This window comes from Lagenorhynchus albirostris, chromosome 2, assembly GCF_949774975.1.
Source record: "Lagenorhynchus albirostris chromosome 2, mLagAlb1.1, whole genome shotgun sequence".
In the NCBI taxonomy this organism is placed as follows: domain Eukaryota; kingdom Metazoa; phylum Chordata; class Mammalia; order Artiodactyla; family Delphinidae; genus Lagenorhynchus; species Lagenorhynchus albirostris.
In genome coordinates this window covers 57,960,274-57,978,538 of record NC_083096.1, presented here as the reverse complement: position 1 = coordinate 57,978,538, position 18,265 = coordinate 57,960,274, and the positions used below count along the sequence as shown (strand labels likewise).

Sequence of the window (18,265 nt, the reverse complement as noted above, 5' to 3'; positions counted from 1 at the left end):
TGAACCATTTGTATAACCACTTCTAAATTTTCTAGGTTTACATATACCACTGCCTACTTGATATATTTTCTTGCATGTGGATAGGCATCTCAAACATGTAGTTTTAACTACTAAATTTCACTCTTCATTTTCCCCACCAACAACACACCCATGTATACCCCAAATTGTTTCTTCCTCAGCCTTACTCATCCTGGTAATAAGATGTCTAAATATTGAGTTTCTCAAGCCAAAAACCCAGGCATGATCCTTGATTCCTTTCTTTGTCTCAGGTATTAGTTTGCTAGGGCTGCCTAACATTTCAATTTCTATGTAGCAGCAAAGGTGATCTTTCTCAAACACAAATAGAATCTTGTCACCCCCAAGATTAAATCCCTACAATGGTGAGCCATTGCAATTAGAATAAAATTAAAGTCCCATCATGACCTACAAGATCCTGCTCTACCTTCAACCCCATCTGATACATTTTTCCACCCTTCTGTATTCCCACCAGACTGGCTTTCTTTCAGACTAAATTCATTCCCAACTGAGAACAGTTACATTTGCTGTCGCTCTGCTTGAAATGCTTTATCTCAAGATCTCTGCATACTGACATTTTCTTATGGTATTCAGATCTCAATTGACATAGGACAATCTCAGGAAAAAAAAAAAAACGCCTTTCCTGGCCACCCAATTTACATCAGCATAACCCTCTTTCAAACCATCCTGTTTTATTTCCTCCTTGACGCTTCTTTTTTCTGAAATCATCTTATTCATATTTTTTTTACTTGTTTCTTATCTATCTTCCTCTTTCTCACTCCCAGCTACAATATGAACATAAATCCCGCCTGTTTTATTCTCCACTGTATCCTCAGTGCCTTCACTGTGTCTGGTACTCGTGGATACTCTATAAATATTTATTAAATTAGTAAATACATTTGCATGTGTATTCACTACACTTCATAAAAACATGCATTTTAATACATTCTTAATATATATTTATTCAGTAAAATTCTTTAACATGTTCCCTTCAAAGTCATTTTTATTCTGTAAAATAAATAGTATTGTTCATTACTCTCAAATTGTGATATATTCATTATATAAAATGATACATCCATTGGCATTTGGGTAGTGCAATAAAAATTTACTTTTATAGGTCTTAAATAAGTATTATAGTTACCTTTTATCAAGATGACTAGTATCAAAATTAACCTATCATAACAAATCATATCAATATTAAATGTTAAACCAATTAATATTAAATCAAGAAATATTATGTTTTTTAAGCAATTCTTTCTAATATCCAATCTATTGTTCTTGAAAAGAGGTTTAAAATAGGCCAGGTGATAGATCAGGTTAAGTCAAATTTGTACTCTGTATTTGATACATTCACATTTATAGAAGCAAATGGGAATACTTGAAGGAAAAAGGAATCAGATTCTTAAAAACAAACCAGGATATTATTTATTTTGAAGCTGACTATTTGGGGGTTAATAGTCAACTAATGGAAAGAAACCCATGTTACTAATTCATGAGGCTAATCAACTTGCTGCATAAACTCCAGAGGTACATGGTTGCCCTTGTTCATTATTATTACCATTCCTATCCAGATAGCATTACCTTGTATTTTTAGGGCATCACAGTGTTCTCCAAGTGCATTCAGATTTACTTTTATCATCCTCTTTTCATGAACAGCATGTAAGCTTACCAGGACATTCTCCATGCCTATATTGCAGATGGGGAAATAAACATGCAAAGAGGTAGCGGTAGACCCAGGGGTCTTCCAATCCCCTGGCAGGGTGCAGGTTAATTCTGTGACAAAGCACAAGAGGAAAGCAACTATAATCTAGAAACCCAGTTCTCAGTTGACTGTTTTCTTGGGTTAAGAGAACACCATTTAACAAAGAAAGTTCTGAGTACCCTTTCTAATCTTGAGATGGTACCTACATTGCTCAAACTTTTTCTTATAGGCTTTTGTACCTACTGTATTCACAACTGCTTTTCACAAGACTCAGCTACCAGGCTTAGCTATGGAGGAAGGCCTGAAAATATACAGCTTACAAACTTAGAAACACAAGTTGGTCAGAATAATTGTCCATTTCTTCTTGCCAGAAGGATTAGTTGTAATACTATACCCCACATGGAAATGTATAGCCTCCTGCTTGTGGTGTAACTGTGTGGATATCTGGCAAATAGAGATTTCAACTCAAGAGAGAAAGTCCAAGGTACTCCCTGACATTGGGGAAAACTGTGGAGGCAATGAGGTTTGCTTTGAAGTACCAGGTTTTCCTTTCTGCTTTTGTGCTCCTTGGAATATTTGCCATGTTATTCAAATACCCACTGCTTTCATATTTCTCCTGCTTTCACAGTAATCTCAATAAAGAATCTGTAATTCACTCTCATTAAGGATTACTGGAACCAGCTGAAAATATCACCTCTACTGGGGTGTATATTTCAACATCTCATTTAGATGAGTGGTACTTTAATTCTTGATGTATGGGATGCTAGGACCTCAACTGCAGGCTGGTGTGGAAGGCAACAAAGCCCAAAATCATGTAGGCTTCAGGCTTGTGCAATTTACCTGCTCATCCTAGGGCTAGCACCACAGATATGTGGCCAGAGGTAAAAATTCCAGAGTCCAACTTGCCTTAACTAGCTGTTGATATCCAAGAGGAGGACAAGTTGGTGACTTCTTGGTCATAGCAATAATGAAGACAAGGCAGTGAATTTCTAGGTGGTAGCAATAGTCAAAGTCTTACAGATGGTTCCAAAGGACACTGTGATTCTATAGTGTCCACCTATTCAAGTAAGACTTGAGCCAGAAGCAGATGACATGAAAAGATCCAGCTCCTAAATGGAAAGGAGGGAATATTGCTAAGAACCAGACAGGCTATCAAAGTCCCAATAAAGTGGCCTGGAGATCAGAATAGGGCTTCACTTTTTATTTTAAAAACAAAGAGAAAAAGTCCAGTCATACAGAAAGGGTATGTTATTCCAGGGTTCTCAAGAAGCATATGCCAAGACAGGACTAAATGAACACGGATTTTATCAAGAGAAAACTGTGAAAGATAACAGGGAAGAAACTGGAAGACAGGGAGAGCTGTCACACAGGGAAGCAAGTCTGGGCCAAGCAAAGGAAGGAGGGGAAGAGGGTTGGGTGAAGCATCCTAGGCTGTAGATTAGCCTAAGAAAAGTTTGGCAAGGCCAGGCCATAGGAGAATTACAGATTCAAAGTTGGGTATCAGAGGAGCCCTGTGTCTACAAGGAATGGACTTGCTGAGTATCCCTGCCACACTCAGTCATTGGCTGGGAGCAGCCCAATAAATATGGCCTCAGTTCCAAGGCAGCGAGCAGTGATCAGCTTGAGTCCTTGATCAGTTATGCTTCCTACAGTTGGAGATCTGTTCATTCTTGTGTCTGCCAGAAGGTGTCAACCCTGTAGGATTTACAGAAGGTCTTGGTGAGGGACCAGGTAAAGACTTTACCAATATTAGTAAACCAAGACTCATTCTAGACCCTGCAGGTGGCCATGTGCACCTTCCACCTTGGAAGTGAATTGGCCCAGGGATTGGGGGCAGCAAAACCAACAGACTGAAAATTCTCTGTGTAGGTAAATAGGTGCCTCTGTGTAAAGGCGCAACTGGCAATTATTAATCCTCCTTTCCTAAGCTTATGTAAATTGAGGAAAGGCTGACCCAGACCCAGAGACTTCAAATAAGAAAATTATAACTTGAAATTTTTCCAGCAAGATAATGGTAAACTCTTATCTAAACTTCACTGTGTCACTTACATCCTTCCAACACTAATCCTGTCCAGTGTTTTATGTGGTTCTGCCAACCTCTCCTCTTTTTTTTATATTTATTTATTTTATTTATTTATTTTTGGCTGTGTTGGGTCTTCGTTGCTGCGTGCAGGCTTTCTCTAGTTGTGGCGAGTGGGGTCTACTTTTCGTTGCGGTGCACGAGCCTCTCATTGTGGTGGCTTCTCTTGTTGTGGAACACAAGCTCTAGGTGCACGGGCTTTAGAGCACAGGCTCAGTAGTTGTGGCACACAGGCTTAGTTGCTCTGCGGCATGTGGGATCTTCCCAGACCAGGGCTTGAATCCGTGTCCACTGCATTGGCAGGCAGATTCTCAACCACTGCACCACCAGGGAAGCCCATCCCCAACCTCTTCTTAATCAGTAGTCTTCTGGAAGAACACTAAATACTATTAGTTGCAACACTACTAGTTGCCCCAACTAATAGTGGAAGCAACATAATCTGTTTATTTCTCAGACTGTTACTCTACTGTAAATAGTATTCCAATGCCAGTGTTTTCAACTCCAAAATAATTATCATCTTTTCTAGTCCAAAGGTTTTAATAAAAATGACAATAGTAAGGAACAAATAGAATTTATGCTTTCCACCAATAATTATTGAGTATTTATAATGCGCAAGGGCTATACTAAGCCCTGGGGACTCAACAGTAAATTAGATAGAAATTATCTCTACTCTTAAGAAGATTACATTCTACTGGAGGAAAACAGTCAATAAACAAATATACAAAGTAATAAAAATAAAATATCTTGAATCTATATGAGATGATGGATGTTAACTAAACTTATTGTGATAATCATTTCACAATATTTGTAAGTCAAATCATTATGCTGTACATCTTTAACTTATATAGTACTGTATGTCAATTATATCCCAATAAGACTAGGAAGAAATCCAAAAAAAATTTCATGTCACAGAATAACAGAAAATAGAGAATAAAGGCCTAAAATGTCATCTAGTCCAGTCCTCTAGCTTCAGACCAAAGTGACCCCCAAATTATGGAAGGTTGGTGGTTACCAACCCCAACCCCATTTGAATCCCAGGTGTGTCTTTTTCTTAGCTACTGCAACTATATTCTTCAAGCATATCCGCCCAAGACCTGATGGATTTCTAGTCAATTTTTTGGTACTCTAAAGTCCCAGTTTCCCCAGTAATATCTCTGTAGAGATTCATTCCAGTGTGGAAACTCAGCTGCAAATACATCTATTTTCTCCCAGTAGCATCACAGTCTGACTCAACAGAATGCACCTTTTTGGGCATCTTCACTGCTTATTCCCACCCCACGTTTGCCTTTACCTACTCATTTTCTCATTTACTCCCTCTCTTATGTTCGCCCCTCCCCCCCACCTTGCGCGGACTCACATTCACGCCACCAGTTACAAAGACTCAAAATTTCACCTCATTTTCCTCTTCTTCCTAGAATCCCCATCTGCAGTGTAAGAATAGACCTTATAAAGTCCACCTTCTATGTGTCTTTTACCTGCCCCCACCTTTTTAATTGTATCTTTATTGTGGAGCACTTGTAGGCTCACAGCAAAATGGAGAAAAATGCACAGAAATTTCTGATATATTCCCTATCCCCACACATGCATAACCTTCCCATTATCAACATCCCTGACCAGAGTGGTACATTTATTACAATCGATGGACCTACACTGACATATCATCACCCAAGATCCATAATTTACATTATGGTTAATTCTTGGTATTGTACATTCTGTGGGTTTGGGCAAATGTATAATGACTTGTATCCACCATTATAGCATCATACAGAATAGTTTCACTGCCCTAAAATTCCTCTGTGCTCTGCCTATTCCTCCCACTCTCCCTGTAACCCTTAGCAACCACTGATCTTTTTACTGTCTACATAGTTTTGCCTTTTCCAGAGTGTCATACAGTTGGAATCTTATAGTATGGAACCTTTTTGGACTGGCTTCTTTCATTAAGATTCCTCCACGTCTTTTCATAGCTTGACAGCTCATTTCTTTTGAGCACTGAATAATATTCCATTATCTGGATGTACCATTGTTTATTTATACATTCACCTACTGAAGAACATCTTGGTTGCCTCCAAATTTGGGCAATTATGAATAAAGCTGCTATAAACATCCATTTGCATGTTTATGTGTGGACGTAAGTTTTCAATTCCTTTGGGTAAATACCAAGAAGCACGACTGCTGGATCGTATGTTAAGTATGTTTAGCTTTGGCAGAAACTGTCAAATTGTCTTCCAAAGTAGGTACACCATTTTGCATTCCTCTCCTCACCTTTTAACTCCTACTGCCAACAAACTAGATCCAACTACTGTTATTTCCTAAACTATTGAAATGGACCTCTAACTGGCCAGCTAGACTAGTTTCCCTGTCACAGTATATACCCTGTACACCACTGCCAGGTTACCTTTCTGGGATGAGCCCCTAAACACATTACTCCTACTCAAAATCCTTCACCACTTCTTCCTTCCTCCATTTTAATCACATGCAGGGTGCCTCCCAATATAGCTCAACCTGCTTTCCTAGTCTTACTTGCAACCACGTTCCAAATTAACTAGATTATTTACAGTTTGATCTCTGAATAGATCCATCTTGATGCCTATAGCTATAGTTATTTTCCTGCTTGGAGTCTAAGCATCTTTCAAACCCGTCTTAAATCTAAACTCTTTCCTCCTGGGTCAGACTTTGTACCTGCTGAGGTTAACTCTGATTATGTGTCTAATGGCAACAAAGAAAGGGTAGATTGGGGTAGAGAATAGAGAATAGTCATCCTGTTGCAAAGTTATTACAGCATCTTTAAGCATCCTCATATATGGGAGGTAGGCTGCTTCCACCATAAGAGAGGCTTAGAGTGACTCAAAAGTTCAAGATTCTCAGGTTTATTGAAAGACTTGATGAGGCTGGGGACTCCACTTATGTTATAATTCTGAAGCCTGCAAAAGTTAAATTTGTTCTGAATTTCAACAAAGTTAGCCCCGAAGAATAAGAGATCCTTTTAGGGTCACCACAGAAGCTCTGCCTCTCTGACCATGCACTGAGCTGAGAGTCTAAAGCCCGGAGCCTGTCATTTTCTTTCTTAAGCACTTCAGTGTGCTCAGAGTAGCCATCCCTCCCCGTGACCTTTCAGTCATCTTTGTTGCCACACAGGTAGGTGCAACAGCCACTTGTTCCTCCAAGGCACTTGCTTTAGTACGTACTTCCCCACAATCAAACATAGGTGATAATATGGTTAGCTGTGATACCACCATTTTCCATGGATCACTGCATCCCAATTCACAATCGTCAAGGGGCTCAGCACTGCATTCAAGTTCAGGGAGATGACCAAACCAACTCCCAAATCTCGTTTTTGAGTGTCCATTTCCTTGGACCATTCCTGGCACCAACTTTTGTATCAGTCAGTATCCAGTCAGAAAATAGAAACATCACCACTTACTTTAACATAAAGAATATAATATTAAAAATTGTTGGTGAGGGCTTCCCTGGTGGTGCAGTGGTTGAGAGTCCGCCTGCTGATGCAGGGGATGCGGGTTCGTGTCCCAGTCCGGGAAGATCCCACATGCCGCGGAGCAGCTGGGCCCGTGAGCCATGGCCGCTGGGCCTGCGCGTCCGGAGCCTGTGCTCCGCAAACGGGAGAGGCCACAACAGTGAGAGGCCCGCGTACCGCCAAAAAAAAAAAAAAAAAAAAAATGTTGGTGAGATATCAGAAACCCTAAAGGACAAAAAGAGAACACAGAATATCATAGAGGTAGCAACTGCCGAAGAAGCTACCACCTCCAGGCCTGAAGAGACAAAGGGGAGAGGCTGGGATTATTGGAATTGAGAAGCTTAGAGGGAACTTGCAGAGCTGAGATGGTACCTCTGAGGAGGCTGCCAGCTGGCTGGTGTTGGTCTCTTTGAAGCAGCATAAATAAATTGGTTCTAGGAGTGTTAGAACAACTGTAACCCGGACCTAGCTATGGCACCAGCATCACTGCCAGGGGGAAGACATAATGCTGCAGCAGTGCTGACAGGAACAGGAAGCAAACAGAAAGGAGCAAGCCCCTTCTTTTCCAGGTTCTAGACCCCCCCCCCAAACAAGGAGCCAGCTGGCAAAGGAGAATGGTGTTTGCAGAGTCCCAGGCCCAGCTTCATACAGCAGAGCATGAAAGAACAGGTTTGAGGAAAAGACAACCTATTGAATGGGAAAAAATGTTTGCAAATGATATGACTAGTAGGGGATTAATATCCAACATATATAAACAGTTCATACAACTCAACATCAAAAAAACAACCTGATTAAAAAATGGGCAGAAGAACTGAATAGACATTTTTCCAAAGGGGAAATGCAGATGGCCAACAGACACATGAAAAGATTCTCAACATTGCTAATCATCAGGGAAATGCAAATCAAAACCACAATGAGATATCACCTCACATCTGTCAGAATGGCTATCATCAAAAAGAACACAAATAGCAAATGTTGACGGGGATACAGAGAAAAGGGAACCCTCATACACTGTTGGTGGGAATGTACATTGTTGCAACCACTGTGAAAAACAGTATGGAGGCTTCTCAAAAAACTAAAAATAGAACTACCATATGACCTAGCAATTCCACTCCTGGATATATAGCTCAAAAAAACAAAAACACTAATTCAAAAAGATACATGCACCCCAATATTCACAGCCAAATTATTTACAATTGCCAAGACATGGAAGCAACCTAAATGTCCATCAACAGATGAATGGATAAAGAAGCTGTGATACATATATAATGGAATACTACTCAGGCATAAAAAAGGACAAAATTTTACCATTTGCAGCAACATGGATAGAGGACATTATGCTAAGTGAAACAAGTCATACAGAGAAAGATAATTACTGTACGATATCGCTTATATGTGGAATCTAAAAAGTATAACTACTAGTGAATATAACATAAAAGAAGCAGACTCACAGATATAGGGAATAAACTAGTGGTTACCAGTGAGGGGGAGGGGCAATATAGTGGTGGGGGAGTGAGAGGTACAGACTATTGCATGTAAGATAGGCTCAAGGATGTATTGTACAACATGGGGAATATAGCCAATATTTTTTAATAACTGTAAATGGAAAGTAACATTTAAAAGTTGTACAAAAATTTTAAAAAATAAAATTTTTTTAAAAGAACCTCTTTGAGGTCAAGAGAAAATAATAATCAATCAGCCAGCATTCTTTAAACCCATCTCAAATACCACTTCCCTCATAAAGGCTCTCTTAATTTACCCCTATATAAATGTGTGTTCTCTCTCATTTGAATCCATATAGTAACTTGGTTTCCTTTTGGTGTCACTTATATTTTTCCCTGCACTAGAGTTATGCCTGCACTTGTCTTAATCTCTCCCCTCTCCACCGTCCTTCTCCTCCATACACAAACACACACATGTTAGAGACCTGTGAATGCTGGAACAATAACCATTTCTCTCCACATCCCCTGTGACTTCTCAATAACTAGTTGTGTTTACTCACTGCTGAATCCCCAGTGCCTACAACTGGACCTGGCACACAGTAGGTATACATATTTTAATGAAAGACTAAGTAAGTTAGTAAATGAATTTAACTGAACTGAATATCAGTCTAGGCAAATCAGGCTTGGATAACACTAGGGGCTTTTGAATATAGGAACACCTTGGTTAAACGGTATGTCACTTGAGGAAATAAAAGAAAATGTCTTCTTTGTGGGGTGATTGGCCTAATTTCAAACTTAGGAAACTTCTCAGCTTCTAATTCACTGCATTCCCCCACTTCTCCCCCGACCATATCAGAAGGGAGATGTACGCCAAAATCTCATGGACTTAAGTGGATCCAAATCCTGAAGCCAATTTCATATAACAAAATAAATAGAGAGAATGTATTTTGCAACCAGTACAAAAAACAAACAAACAAACGCATCTGGCATAGACTTGTCTGAAAAGTTAAGCATAGAATATTACATTCAAAACCAAAGAAGAATGGCTCCAAGCATTCCTGTGGAAAGAGATGAAGTCTGTTCCAAATCCCATGATACCAAAGAGTACTTCTGGCAGATGAATTTAATCACTGTTCTGTGTTACTAATAAGAAAACACTTAAAGGGGTCATCAAGTTAAATCAACATTTACTTATAGATCTCCTACTGAATACCCAACCCTCTACTGGGTGTTGAGGAAAATAAAATTTAAAGTACACATGATGGTCCATGATAGGAAATATGAAATCTGTCTAACAGAGATAAGAATTAACACTCATGAGACAATGAGCTTCGGGCTTCCCTGCTGGTGCAGTGGTTGAAAGTCCGCCTGCCGATGCAGGGGACATGGGTTTGTGCCCCGGTCCGGGAAGATCCCACATACCACGGAGCGGCTGGGCCCGTGAGCCATGGCCGCTGAGCCTGCACGTCCGGAGCCTGGGCTCCACAACGGGAGAGGCCACAACAGTGAGAGGCCCGCGTACCACAATAAAAAGAAGAAAAATAAATAAATAAATAAATAAATAAAATACAGAAACCACAACGAAAAAAAACTAAAAACATAAAAATTTAATTTCATGACCCCCCCCCCCAAAAAAAGAAAGATTATAGAACTTTACAACAAGACAGCCCTCGGTGACTGTGAACTAAATAAACAAGTGCCTTGAGATTTAGATGAGGCTGGACTACTAGAATATTAGCAAGTCAAAAGAAACTTCCTACAGGGATAGCACTTAGCTGAGACTTGAAAGATGTTCTCAGACAAGAAAAGTAGAGAACCATTATGTGACACAACTCCAGAGAGTGGCATTCTCAACAGTGCAGAACACAACAGTGTGCCAGCCTCAGGTGGGAAAAAGGGGTTGCTGGTCACCCTTCTAGATAGGGGTGACCAGCAATCCATGAAAGGCACAGAAGAAGGCAATGAACATGGTGTATCCAGGAATCTGTGAGTCAACTAGTGCAGCCAGATCAGAACATTTATTTGAAGAAGCATTAGATGATAGATCAATAAGATGCAAAGTCAGACTCTGGGTTATCCACAAGAGGGGAATGTCTCTTTTCCATAAAGTCACTGTGCATAAGCAGAATTATACTCAAAAACCCTGTGGGGATGTAAACATATACAAATATTCTAAGCTTTAGCCCTCTCCATACACCCCACCCCTTCCTTATTTTCTAAGAAAAGTTGCTTGGTACGCTGCATGATCAGAGAGGAATTTTTGAAAAATGTGTTACATAAGCTTTCATCTTGCAAGTCCTGTTAGGCAGAAGGTAATCCAGAAGAGAGAAACCTGATAATTCTGAACTCTTCACAGTGTGCTTTTTCTGTAAAATGAAAACCAAATGGAGTTTAAATACTAGCACACTGAATGTGAGCATGTCTTAGGTTTAATGTACTCCAATATAGGACCTCATGACCTCTGAAGATTTTATTGTTGCTGTAATAAGAGGTTGCTCAACAAGCCATGTACAATAGGTCAGTATCACTTGGATTGCAAAGGGGAAAATAATAGAACCAGAACTATCTGAACTTTTGTTTCACTCATTCATTCATTTATTCATTCAGAAAATAAATATTTGAGCTCATTATGCATAGGGTACTATGTTAGGCATAGTTGCATATAAGAAGTACAGCAGGCAGACAGTATTCTAAAAGCAGAGAGAAAAGAAGTACTAGAATAATCATAATATAAATGAATAGGACAGAGTATGATTAGGGCAGTAAAGACAATTAGAGCTTGGTGGAATGACTTCCAATTGGTGGGAGGGAAGACAAGCAAAGACATGAGAAGAGAGACAGCTTTTAAGCTGGACATTGAGGGTGTATCTAGACAAGCAAAAATAGGACTTGATAAGCAGAGATGGAATATCAAAGACCACCAAGGCAGACTGCTAAAATGCATGCACAATAGTCTTGAATTAGCCTCTGACCTTGCCCTCAAGTGCCTTATGTTCTAGTGGGGATGATGGGAGATGGACACAGTTATAACCCAAGACAGACAGTGATAATGTGCCCCAGAGCTGCCTGGCATCTAGGTCTAGGACAAGCTCTCTCATCCAGAGGCAGAGTCTGAGCTTAATTTCCTCCTTACTGGCTCAAACCACCCACATATTGAAATAATGAAAATGTGAGCTCTCTGGAGCAATTGTCTGTTGTTATATAATACTTCTGTTTTCCTTTGTTTGGAGAACATCCTTTTAGGGAAAATTCCAAGGAGCTGTAGGGCATGTACTCTTCTCTCCTCATGTTACAATTGGCTAGAGTCCAGGAACGAAAGAGCAGGGATTCATTAATGATGGAAATAATGTGAGGTCTTATCACCTTTGTTTCCCGGAGCAGAATCTTATATGTTTTTTAACCAGTCCGCAACCCGCAGCTCAGCCCTCCTTTCAGTGGGCAGCTGAGAAAGCTCCTTCTCAGAACCATCAACAAAAGTTACCAGCTACGCGTGAATGGTACAGACTCAAACATGAGAACCTTCCAAGCGTGAGCCTTCACCCTTTTTCTGACCTTAGCAGAAATTTCCAAGTGAGGTTTTAAAAAATTTTAAATCTCTGAGGCTCACGCTTGGAAGGTTCTCATGTTTGAGTTCTCACGCTTTTAAATCTTTCGCCATTATGAGAAATACAGCAACCATGAGTAGAGGATGCTTTTGTCATGTAAGAGGAAACAGTGAGGCCCGAGGCAGCCCATCAGAGACACAATCCTTTCATTTGGGGTTGTTGGGCTGGAGGGAAATAGATGTCTTGAATCCAGGAGCAATATAACATTCCATACTTTTCCTTCATTTCATGAAAGTTCCTTCAGAATATGGGGAAAGAGAGGCTGCCAGCTTTTAGATGTACTTTCAAGGCAGCACATTGTGTGAATTTTTATCCTGTTCTTGAAACAGAGAGGAAATGTTGATTTTGAAGTTAGCCTTCAACTGCTCCTCAAAAGAAACCACTTTTCAGTTACACAGAGGTTTTTGGGTTCTTTTTAGCATCTTTATTGGAGTATAATTGCTTTACAGTGGTGTGTTAGTTTCTGCTGTATCACAAAGTGAATCAGCTATACATATACATATATCCCCATATCCCCTCCGTCCCACCCTCCCTATCCCACCCCTCTAGGTGGTCACAAAGCACCAAGCTGATCTCCCTGTGCTATGCAGCTGCTTCCCACTAGCTATCTATTGTACATTTGTCCATGCCACTCTTTCACTTCATCCCAGCTTACCCTTCCCCCTCCCTGTGTCCTCAAGTCTATTCTCTACATCTGCGACTGTATTCCTGTCCTGCCCCTAGGTTCTTAAGAATTTCTTTTTTTTTTTTTTAGATTCCATATATGTGCGTTAGCATACCGTATTTGTTTTCCTCTTTCTGACTTACTTCGCTCTCTATGACAGACTCTAGGTCCATCCACCTCACTACAAATAACTCAATTTCGTTTCTTTTTATGGCTAATATTCCATTGTATATACACACCAAACCTTCTTTATCCATTCATCTGTCGATGGACATTTAGACTGTGTCCATGTCTTGGCTACTGTAAATAGCACTACAATGAACATTGGGGTGCATGTATCTTTTCAAATTAGCATTTTCATCTTTTCTGGATATATGCTCAGGAGTGGGATTGCTGGATCATATGGTAACTCTGTTTTTAGTTTTTTAAGGAAACTCCATACTGTTTTCCAGAGTGGCTGTACCAATTTATACTCCCAGCAACAGTATAGAAGGATTCCCTTTTCTCCACATCCTCTCCAGCATTTATTATTTATAGAATTTTTTATTGAAGTATAGTTGATTTACAATGTTTCAGGTATACAGCAAGGTGATTCAGTTAAATATATACATATTCTTTTCCAGATTCTTTTACATTATAGGTTATTACAAAATACTGAATATAGTTCCCTGTGCTACACAGTAGGTCTTTATTATCTATTTTGTATATAGTAATGTGTATCTGTTAGTCCCAAATTATTATTTGTAGACTTTTTGATGATGGCCATTCTGACTGGTATGAGGGGGTACCTCATTGTAGTTTTGATTTGCATTTCTCTAATAATTAGCAATGCTGAACATCTTTCATGTGCTTGTTCGCCATCTGTATGTCAGACAGATATTCCTAAGGATTGTTACTAGCAACAGGAAAGCACTTTCCCAAAAGAAGAAAGTTTAGTTGTCTTCATGATTAACTGCTTACCCTGAAATCTGTTCAGTGCTATGGACTGTTGCAAATATTTTTTGGAAATGAGGTACTTTAGAGCAAGGGCTTTTCTCTCTTGTTTCTCCATAGCACTCTGAGGAAAGAGCCTGTGTTCAATGACGAACCACCATCCCACATGCTATGTGGCACTGTGTCCATCAAGCCCAGTGTGAAGGAGTTCACAGAGACCTCAGCCATGTTTGAGGATGGGACAATGTTTGAGGGCATTGACGTTGTCATCTTTGCAACAGGTTATGGGTATGCCTACCCCTTCCTTGATGACTCCATCATCAAAAGCAGAAACAATGAGGTCACCTTGTTTAAAGGCATCTTCCCCTTGCTGATGGAGAAGCCAACCTTGGCTGTGATTGACCTTGTCCGGTCCCTTGGGTCTGCCATCCCTACAGCTGACCTGCAGACCCACTGGACAGTTAAAGTGTTTGCAAGTAAGTGGACCATTCTGTCTTTCATTCATTTAGTCAACAAATATTTACTGAGCACATACTATACACCAAGCACTGTGCTAGGTGCTAGGGATATAAAGGGAATAAGATAGACATGATGCTTGACCTCACAGAGCTTAAAATAAGGTGAGGGGAATGCTGCAATAGGGAAAGTTCTACAGTGTTCTGGTGAGGGGAGTTGGGTAGTGAGTTATTCCACAAAAACGGAACAGCATGAGGAAAGATATAAAGGTAAAGTACAGCATGGAGTGTGTGAGGAACCAGAAACATTTTGGTGTAAGGAAATATAAAGCAGAGGCAGGCAGCAGCAAGAAATAGAAGAAGGAACCAGAGCATGGAGGGCCTTATAACCTGTGTTAAAGAGCTTAGACTTCTCATAGGGGAATTGGTAGGACTTTGCAAGGCTATAAAGGCAAGAGAAGGACAGCAGTGGATCAATGTCAAGGTACATTGCAAAGGTTGAAAGGACCCTGGTGGGTGTCAGGACATGCTGGAGGCATTACCGATGTCAACTGTGTCAGAATAACAGTGTTGGGCCACTCCTACTCTGTTGATAATCTTCTCCCCCTTCCTCCCCCTGGACCCCATGGGTTTTAGGGACTACAAGTATGTTTGTGTGGGCAAATCAAGGATATGAGGAGAAAGGCAATATCTCAAATATCAATTTAATTTACTCCAATCATATTGATCACCACTATAAAGTATCCTTTTACTCAAGGGTTTGAGAATCTTGGCCAATATAGGTGTACCTTACCTAACATACCGTCCATAAAAACTTAGACTACAAGTAATGAAGAAAAAGTTAAAATCATAGAGTATATGTGTATGTTTTCTTAAAATGTTGTGCATAAGTAAGCTTCTATTTCAAATGTACCATGAAAGATTGTTATTTTAAAAAACCCATTATGCTTTGTTGTAGAGCAGAAACTAACACACCATTGTAAAGTAATTATACACCAATAAAGATGTTAAAAAATAAATAAATAAATAAAAAATAAAAAACCCATTATGAAATCTTTTGTAAGGGTGCTCACTTATAAAATGATTCTATTGTCTTTTTCTCTTGAAAAGCAAAACAGTGCCAAGCATCTGAGGTTTTATGGAAAAATCAGACATAGTTCATAAACCCAAGAAATTTACATAAAACAATGGGCATCATTTACTCATCCAGCAAATATTTACTGAGCACCTGCTATGTGCCAGGTTCTGTCTTGGCACTTAAGGTACAACATCAAACAAAATGACCAAAATTCTGGTCCCTTACTTTCTAGCAGGGGCACAGCAAGTATCTGACCACAGGATACCAGCAGGCTGAGGTGAGATGCTAATAATGACTGGGAAGTATTCATGGGAATGCCATAACTTCTCCTGCCATTATTACAAAGGCAAATGAGCTACAGTTAGCAATTAAAAGAGACCTCCACTAATATAGTGAAATTTATTAAAAAAATAAAAATTTTCTGCTGCCCCTTAAAACATCTTCCTTGGCTGCAGGCTGATGCTGGAAAACCCAGGTTTCCTTCCATTGTCCAATTTTAATTGCCATAGACCTTAGATTGAATTATTTTACCAGACTATTTCTTGAGAGAATTCTTAGTAAGAGGATGCAGAAAGAAATGATGAAACTGATAAGGTATTATATGCATGAGGCATGTTGAGGATTGACCCTCCATAATGTCATCAGAAATGTAAGATAGGATGACTTGAAGCTAAAAATTTTTCCACTGTCACTATTTCATTGTAGGCCAGCTTTGCCATTCCCAGAGCAGGTTCATTGGCTTCTCAGATCTTTGTTTCCGTGAACTGTTATTCTGCTAAACATACTAAAGATAGCTCCTCTTGATACAAAATCTTTTAGGGACATAGTTCATAAACACTGAATGAAATTAATCATGTATAATTACATATTTCTGATTTCTTTGTCTTTTTCAATATTTCTGTCTTCATTTCTTTTTTAGACTCATGCACCCTACCAACTACAAATGAAATGATGGATGATATTAATGAGAAAATGGGGAAGAAACTCAAATGGTAAGAGATGGTAGGTGCTAATAAACAAATCCTAAAATTTGCCTATATGTGTAGGAAAACATTAATAGATTCTAAAATCTTGTCACTAGTCAAAGTTCACATTTTTTAAACACTTGCTATAATCAAGCAGTATTCAATCGGCAAATAATTGTCATTGCACTTCTCCTGTGTAACTCTAGAGCACAGGTTCTCAGATGGGTGATTTTGTCCCCCAGGGGATATTTGGCAAAATCTGGCAACATTTTTGGTCATTGCAAGTGAAGAGGGCATGCTACTAGCATCTAATGGGTCGAAACCGGGGATGCTGCTAAATATCCTGCAGTGCAGAGAACAGTCCACCTAAACAAAGAATTATCCATCTCAAAATGCCAATAGTGCTGAGGATGAGAAGTGACTCTGACTCTTTCCCCAACAGGTCCTTTCCCACCAGCCATGTGTCTGTCAGCAAACTAGCTAGCTGGAAACTGAGCAGTGGCAGTGATGTAACAAGAAAACCAAATGAAGAATTAAATTGAGTTCACCTGCCCTTGTATTTTCTACTTATTACCCTTTATGTTAGAGGCCCATAGGAATAATGAGGAGGAAAAAGAGCAGCCTCAATGTCAATGTCTTATTGCTTAAATAAGGGTTTCTAAAAGCAAATGAGATCACACTCCAACTAAACGTATGAAACAATTTATATTAGTAAATTGTAACAATATTAAAACTATACATAAACCCAATTTTAAACACATTGATATGAAAATCTAACATTAGGGGAGATCCTAAGCAATGTCATATAAAGAATAATCATGTATCAAAGAGCAAACTAAGTTAATCAGTCACCTTGAGACCCTAGGGTCAGTTCACTTCAGGCTTCATGGCTAGAGACAAAAGCCCAAAATGACATCACACTTGAACAGAGGTTAGGAAGGAGAGGGAAAAAAACAGCTCACTTACAGTCAAAGAACAAATGATAAATTCTATGTTGTGGAAAAAGGGAGGAGTGGGGGTATTACTGGAGGTGCTGACTAAAATGTTACTTTTCTGAGAGTAAAAAGTAAGAAATTTGTGCTTCTGTTTACAACTGTGGCACTCATTCCAATGTGTTCTTTTCTTTCCCCAGGTTTGGCCAGAGCCAGACTTTGTAGACAGATTACATCACATACATGGATGAGTTGGGCTCCTTCATAGGGGCCAAGCCTAACATACCATGGCTCTTCCTGACTGATCCCCAGCTGGCCCTGGAGGTGCACTTTCGTCCTTGTAGCCCATACCAGCTTCGACTGATGGGACCAGGAAAGTGGGATGGAGCCAGAAATGCCATCCTGACCCAATGGGACAGGACAGTAAAGCCAACCAGAACAAGAGCTGTCAGTGAATCTAAGAGACCCCAACCGTTTTACAATTTGCTTAAAACACTTTTATTCCCAGTGCTTCGTTTGGCTGTTTTACTTGCATTTTATTAATGGGAAAGTTCTTTGGGTTTCAGAGTTCAGCCCAGAAGTTCAACTGCAAATATGCATATACAGATACTAAATTTCATAGCTGCTCTTTCCCTTCCTGCAGACTTAAAATGAATCCTAGCCCATTTGACTAAATTCTAAATAAAATGGATAATAGCATCTCTCTTTAGATAAGAATCTAAATTGGCAAGTTTGGAGATACTCAAGATAAGGTAAAAGATGGGGCGATAAATGGGAGCGAGCACAGATTTGCTGGCTGAACAAAGTTTAATCAACTTTTTAACGTGTGTTTTGTCATGGGGAGAATTTACATCACAACAATGTTGAGTCTTCTAACCCATGACACAGTATAGTTCTCCATTTATTTCGATCTCCTTTCTCT

At 39.6% G+C, this 18,265-nt stretch overlaps 1 protein-coding gene across 1 annotated transcript; it reads left to right on the top strand.

Moving 5' to 3' along the window:
• Positions 1 to 10,500: 10,500 nt before the first annotated feature.
• LOC132515418 (putative dimethylaniline monooxygenase [N-oxide-forming] 6) lies at positions 10,501 to 17,886 on the top strand. Its single transcript, XM_060141843.1, is given in 4 exon segments — positions 10,501 to 10,683; positions 14,002 to 14,389; positions 16,366 to 16,438; positions 17,544 to 17,886. Coding segments are annotated over 4 exon segments (987 nt in total).
• Positions 17,887 to 18,265: the final 379 nt, after the last annotated feature.